Here is a 7172-nt window from a genome sequence, read left to right as displayed (position 1 = left end):
CCAATTCCAGTAAAATACCATGTTTTTTTTTACACATGAGAGAAGATACAGAAACATGCCTGTGTGGGGCATGGAAGGATCCCAACTCTCTACGCATGGCGCAACAATACAGACAAATACTGGAATCACACATGAGTAGGAAGTCACGTCAGGCTTTACCGAACTCGCGGTACAAAATGACAAGGTACAAGATTCAGTACCCCTTACAAGTTACATTATGATTTCTCTCTCTCTCTCTCTTGCGTTCTATCCTAAAACTAGCATCTAAGTCTACATACATAGGTGCTTTGCCAGGAACATTTCCCAACAGGAAGTATTTTCCATCTGGTATAAAATCAACTTTACTTTTCTTGTAGGCAAAAAAAACTTCCTTGTCCCCCCTCCCATGTTTCAAGTTCATAAGTACAGGAGGTGATTATGAACAAAAAGATATGTGACAGTTTTAATTAACAATCTAAATTTGACATCCATATCATAAATGACCTGGTGTAAGAAACTTAAAAAAGAAAAAAATCAAGTCCCCTGATTGTTTGCCTCTCAAAATAAACTCTGGTTCCGAACGAGTCAAAAAACGGACATTCAAACACTACCCCGGACATGGTCTTTGTTTTTTGTATTTTCCTTTTCTTTCAATGTGCTCCTAGTCTACTCCAATTTAGATCAGCATAAATTACCCTATTTTCATGTGAACTTCAGTCTAAGTTGCAATTATTTCCCGTTTCTCTGTGTGGTGTCAGTCCCTGCCGTTAGAAGAGTAGAGTGCTCATGCCGCCCATCTCGCTTTGTTCTTTGACGAAGATTTCGAAGTACTGGTAGATGATGGTCACAGCCAGGAGGATACCGGTACCGGAGCCAATCGCGCCCAGGAAGTCAGCCAGCACAGACAGAGCACCGATACAAAGGCCTCCGAAGGCAGCCGCTGTAGGGATGTACCTAAGAATAAAGCAAAGTGATTGTTAAAATACTTAAATCCTGTGTTTGAAGACAAGACACAATCTTCTGCAACAGCAACTAATCACCTATATAAGAACAACTAGACTAAGTGCCCAACTACATGTATAAACCAATCGACAAACGAAAAGAAAGTTACAAACTACTGCAAGATACAGTGACATTAAACAAAGACCGAGGCAAATCAAATCTTGAAAACAGTTAAGTACACTTTCTAGCATCAGTATCCTTTTTCAGAAGCCACCTTGCACAGTCAAAACTGCTGAAGAAGGCAGTTAGGACCAATTAATCAAATATGGTCTACGTAGCCATATGTAGAGGTGGTCACTCTACATTTTTGTCTGATCTAAGTTTAGGTAGCACAGAAATGGGACAGAAGTTTGCCTTACCTGTTGAGCTCGTGAATCATGGACTTCTCCCTGTGACCACGCATCACCATCTGCTGTTCCTTCAGCTGCTTGGCAACCTGAGCAAGTAAACAACAAGAATTGAAGCTAAGCTGTGCTTTTATCAACAAAAGCTGTGCCTTCTATATAGCTCTATGTACTCTAAATATGCCAGTATTGTATCAGTAAAACAATCAAATGCATGATGATGATGATTGTAACAGGTGAATCAGTGCGTTTACTTTGATCAACCATCAGGGTTTAAATCAGGTTAGGAATCATTCCTCATTTTCACCTGTTATGACTTTTCAGTAACAACATGCTAGATGTGATTATTGATTTTTTAAACCATCCACACATCACACAAGATGAGTTGATTAATATAAGTTGTCAACTTTAAAATCTCAAAATTATTTGAACCATAATATTAATAAGTTACACCAGGAGCAGAGCCAAGACAACTTACATCCTTGGCTGATGAGCCGGAGACTTCAATCCATGTCTTGGAGAAGAAGGCGCAGGATCCGAGCATGAAGATGATGTAGAGAACAGCGTGGATGGGGTCCTCGACGATGTGTCCCAGGGTCTCAGGCGGGGAAAGGTAATAACACAGGCCACCTATAGGGTAGGAGCGGGCAGGGCCACCACCTCCAGCTTCCTGTGGATTCAGAAGAGTCATGGTTAGATTTTTCCAGCTTCAGACATTATACATAACACTTATTCTAGAGAGAAAAGAGGATGCAACTTTCAATCAAATACAGCGTTGCTTTGTATGTGCCGTCTATTTCCAGCTACAAAGGGTTAACTGACAGTCAGTTGTGTAGAAAAGATTATATAACACTGACTGCATTGTTACAAGTTAGAGTGAGACTTCAAGAAATATTAACCCCATGCGTCCAAGATGTACTGACAGACATCGAAAATTTGGAGGTACGTTCTCTACCTTTAATAAACAGTCATGTTCGAAGAAAATTGATATTAACTTAAACATACGTGACTGATGAACCTCTTCAATGATAACCCCATGCACAATTGAACGAACTTACACTCAAATTCTTTTACAACAAATTTGGCAATTCTGATACTCGATACATTCAACTCTTCTTCAATACATGTAACAAACAAAACAAAAACATATGATACCAACAATAAACAGGATAATAAGCATAAAAGAGTGAGTCTTCACCTGCCAGGTCCCCAGCAGGTTGACAAAGAAGTTCCCACTGAACCTGATGGACATCATCTGGGAGATGACGTACAGGTTGGACACCAGGGCGGACTGGAGGATGATGGGAATGTTGGACGTGTAGAACAGCTTGATGGGATAGCTGCTGTACTGGCCACGGTAGCGGGCGGACTTGATCGGTAGGTCCACGCGGAAGCCCTGGAAAGTAAACAACAGTTTAGAACCTAAAAAAAAATGATTTGGCAAACATTCACATGTTTTAGTATGAAAAGTGACAACAAACAAGAGCTCAAAGCCTCCACTGTGTAAAAGAACAATTTTCTTGAGATCCCCTCAGGAATTTTGCTTCTTTTCACAAGCTGCACTACTTGACTACAGAATCAGATACACAAACATGAAATGCATTGCACTAAGGCAATACTAGTTTCATACTATGATAAAAGGGTTACATTTTACCTGGAAGTATATGACAATGCCGAACACCAGGATTGTAGCCAGCAGGTTCATGAGGTTGGGCAGGTTCTGACGGTAGAAGGCCTCGCGCAGCCCACGAACCTTGTCTTGTCTTGTGGCCAACAGGTGGAACAGGGCAATGATGGCTCCCTCAAACTCAGTACCTACAATGTAGAGGGACAGAGTGGGGTTAGACAACACAACACAACGTACAAGTACTGCCTACGACAAAGGTTAAAAAAGACCAGTTGACTTAGCAGGAAATTGTCTAGTCAAAACTGTCCAAGATGATGACTTGGGTTAGAGAGTTGACAAAATCTGGTCTGTGAGGACAGGTGGTCACTGGAAAGTTTTTTAAAAAAGAGTTAAAGCAATTCCCACACCATCTCCGTTTCAGTAGCCCTGGGCCACAACGTTTTGCAATTACTACACCAGGGGGCTAGTCCACTGTCTAGTGGTGTGTGTGTTCAACTTCACACCACTAGTGGACTAGCCCCTATTCTCTTTCCCAAATGCTGAGTGACAAACAGAGAAAGCAGTATGTATCATTTTTAAAGTCTTTGGTATGACTCGGCTGTGGATCAAACTCACATCCAACCAAATGCACGGCACACAATTTACCAACTTGATCATTGCAACAGTGTCACTGAAAGATAGAGGGGCTTAATCACCTCTGCCAGTGTTGACTGTGGCTGGGCTGAAGGCCTTCCAGACGATGGTTTCACAAATGTTGGTGGCAATGAAGAGAGAGATGCCAGAGCCCAGTCCATACCCCTTCTGCAGCAGCTCATCCAGTAACAACACAATCAAACCGGCCACAAACAGCTGAAAGGAACACAGACGTGGGTTAGCTATTGGACCTCGCCCATCGTCTTAATTTGAAACCAATGAGACACACTAGCATAGAAGTGTTGGTACAAAAAATACACTAAGTTAGAACTCTTTATCATCAAATTTCTACAACACTTTCAAAACTGTTTTGTTTACCTGGATGATGATGAGTAGACACACGCCAGCACCGATCTCAGCAGGGTCTCCGTACATACCAGTCATGACGTACACAATGGCCTGGCCGACAGTGATGATCATACCGAACACTGCGAGTAAGAAGGGGCAATGTATTAGTATCCAGCACCCAGTGATGCAAGCACTTGATCTAAGTAAAAGGTCTTCAAATAGCTATTTGGAAACATCTGAACAAGTTCTGTTTTTGTTGACAACAGGTGTCACTTTAAGTTTATCTGTTCTAAACTTATGAAAACGTTTGATACCAACAGTGTTAACAGTTAACCTGACTACTGTAAATGTGTAATACTGTTAAAAAAGATATCTGTAGAAAGTAAAGTCTTACATTTCTGTGCTCCGTTGAAGAGTGCTCTGTCCTTGGGGGTGTCACCGACCTCGATGATCTTAGCACCAGCGAGCAGCTGCATGATCAGACCTGACGTCACGATGGGCGAGATACCCAGCTCCATCAGAGTTCCTGCAATTCAATTAGTCATTTCATTGAGTAAAATAGACTTTTCTTTACATATGACACAACACATCAATGGAAAAAGAAAGGTAAGATAGCTAATGCAAAACAGTTACCCTCGACTGAGATGAAGCATAATGCATTTTCAAGTAGCTACAACTTCCATCTGCGTGATATTCCTACTAGGAAGTTTGCAGATTATGAACTAGAACTAGAAGAACTTGCACTACTACAAGCAGAATCGCGAAGTGCAGCTTTGCAAACACATGCACTTTAGCCAAGCATGCAAAACATAAGGATTTTTTTCTGCATCTTACCTCTGTTGGAAGCCAGGATGACTCTTATCCAGTAGAAGGGATCTGCAGAGTCTGATGACATGATGCCAAACAGTGGAATCTGGGGAGGAACAGAGGTGATGTTACTTACTTGTCTCCTAAATACGTCATAACAAAAGAACAGACGAAAAACCCTTACAATACAAATGACTAATTCAAGACAACCGAACACTTTTATTATTAAAGAAAAATTATCACAAACTTTGCCCATAATACAGCAATAAATATGATTCAACTGTTAATATTCATTTGATGCATATGCTCTGCTACTTATGAGAAATATGAAGACTACATCATTATACCAACAGTCACCAAGATCAATGATGTGTGAATTTACAATCAGTCACTAGATAAAAAATTTTATCATTGAACTTACTTGGCAACAAACCAGGAAGATGAACAGGGTGATGGCAGTCCATAGTACCTTTTCTCTAAACTGGATCTATAGACAAAAAATACATGGTTACTTTGAGTAGAGAGCAGAGTAGAGGGGTTCAGTTTGGTAGGAGATACAACTCCATGGAACCACTCCTCATCAACCACACTTTTCACAGAGCTGACTGTGATGGTTTCTATGAGGACTGTCCAAGGCTTTGTAATTGTATGTAATTGTAGGGATAAACTTTTGGGGAATCTAGTGTTGAAACTATTCACACTTTGATATATGTATACAGTAAAATATTGTCAATTTGAGTCTTTTGAGGGAGGAACTTACTCAGGACCAAGACTATTTTACCTTTACTTGTCTGTAAGTGTAAGCAACATATGAAATATTGACATGAAAATCTAGGTCAGTTAACACAACTTATATTTAATAAATCCCCAAATAGTGAACTATTGAATCTGCTATGCCAGATTGTTCATTTGACTTCCCACACCCAGGTATACCAATAACTTTTATTGTTTATCAATACATCAAATTTTACCAACAACTGTGAAATTGCAAGCTGTCTGTCATAAAACATGTATGGGCAGTTTTTCAAAGGAGGGTGCAATGCTGTGGTAAACCCGGACTTCAACCACGGCCTCTGTACACATTAGCTGCATGGTTCTAGAAGTTGTGTGAGGGTTCAGAATCTTCTAGAAAATTCAGGAGTTGTCTTGAACACACACTGAACACTTTGCACTGGTCAGGGGTCAAAGTCTATGAAAATGGCACCATATGGGAGCAACTAAAGTATCAGTGTGTGGCAAATTTAAAAGTCTTAAAACTTGTACCTATGATATATTAATATTAAAGAATATAGCATGAGTTGGACTTATTTTTCAAGATAAATTGTGACTGGCCATACAGAAATATGACCTTTATTCACAGATAAGTTTATGTACATAGATCTATAAAGTTGTCTAATGATTAATCCATGGATGCATGTGCTCCATACTCCTGACCCAAACTGGTGAAATTTCTGGTCAGAAAAAACTCAAAAACAAAACGTGTTTACTGCCTCTATGTAATCTACTTGCTGCGTACTAGTACATATATCTTCTTCATGTAATATGAAACCGTGGAGGTGCTTTCACGTAAGGCCATAGAAAAATTTCACTTTCTGCAGACGACACCTTGTCTTTCTAACAAAGTAACACGATTTTTGCTTGAAATATTTTATATCTTGAAACACACTGGGCGATTAGAACATCTTTCTAAACCCCTGCGCGTTATTTGAGCTCCACATCGTCCTTGATGACAGGGTAGGGGATCTGGTAAACTTGTTTACCAACCGGAAACAAAAAACAAGAGAATTTCATTTTCTTGAGCTGACACGGCAGACTACAACTTATCTAAAGCACAACTGAGGCGACCTACCTTCCGTTCTGGCTTCTGAATTTCTGGCAAGACTGCACAGAAAGGTTTCAACACTTCCAGGAATTTAACTGGGGAAGAAAAATACGTGTAAACAGTTAGAATTTAAGCTAGAGCAAAGTTGATGTGCGACACACAGTGCAACGCAAGACGCCACGTAGGCTACTTCTCATGCCGGTGAGGAACAACATGTTGTTTCTGCCTGGTTAAAACAGGATTCTATCAAAGAACGAATACAAACTGTGCTGAATCGTATACTTACTTGCCATCCTGGATGTTTTCCTGACCTAATGGCTTGAGAAAATTACAAAATTCGGGCAAAAATTGGTTAAAATCGGTGGAAATGGAACAGCACACCCGACCCGTGCTGCCCAGGAATATGGCCGACTTGGAAAGGATATACGTCACGTGACCAAGCTCTGACGATAGTAGTCTCTCCCGGAAGTGCTCTTATTCTGGCAATATCTGAGAAAATATCACCCGTTTAAAACTACGGATATATTGTAAGAAAATATCTAAATAAATTATTGAAATCTGAATGTCATTGCGACCAAAATGTGCAGTTTTAAACGAATTTTAGGCACCA

General features: G+C 40.3%; 1 protein-coding gene across 1 annotated transcript; it reads right to left on the bottom strand.

Annotated features, from left to right (window-relative positions):
- Positions 1–235: 235 nt before the first annotated feature.
- LOC118415685 (protein transport protein Sec61 subunit alpha) lies at positions 236–7037 on the bottom strand. The gene is made up of 12 exons (XM_035820421.1): positions 6849–7037; positions 6590–6657; positions 5162–5227; positions 4768–4846; positions 4328–4459; positions 3964–4073; positions 3648–3801; positions 2980–3140; positions 2524–2721; positions 1804–1995; positions 1341–1417; positions 236–933 (listed from the first exon to the last, which is right to left on the bottom strand). Exons 1-12 carry the CDS (start codon positions 6853–6855, stop codon positions 747–749), a joined length of 1431 nt encoding a protein of 476 aa, XP_035676314.1. The 5' UTR covers positions 6856–7037; the 3' UTR covers positions 236–746.
- Between the last annotated feature and the right edge of the window lie 135 nt (positions 7038–7172).

The sequence above is a fragment of the Branchiostoma floridae genome, chromosome 5, assembly GCF_000003815.2.
Source record: "Branchiostoma floridae strain S238N-H82 chromosome 5, Bfl_VNyyK, whole genome shotgun sequence".
Lineage (NCBI taxonomy): Eukaryota > Metazoa > Chordata > Leptocardii > Amphioxiformes > Branchiostomatidae > Branchiostoma > Branchiostoma floridae.
The sequence above is the reverse complement of the archived record's forward strand: the minus strand, read 5'-3'. Positions and strand labels throughout refer to the sequence as shown.

Excerpts from the sequence above, each read along its gene's own strand:
- LOC118415685 (XM_035820421.1), bottom strand. Across the intron at positions 3,141-3,647 it reads CACAGTCAACACTGGCAGAG|GTACTGAGTTTGAGGGAGCC; the intron begins GTGATTAAGCCC and ends TCTACATTGTAG. Across the intron at positions 1,996-2,523 it reads ACCTGCTGGGGACCTGGCAG|GAAGCTGGAGGTGGTGGCCC; the intron begins GTGAAGACTCAC and ends CTGAATCCACAG.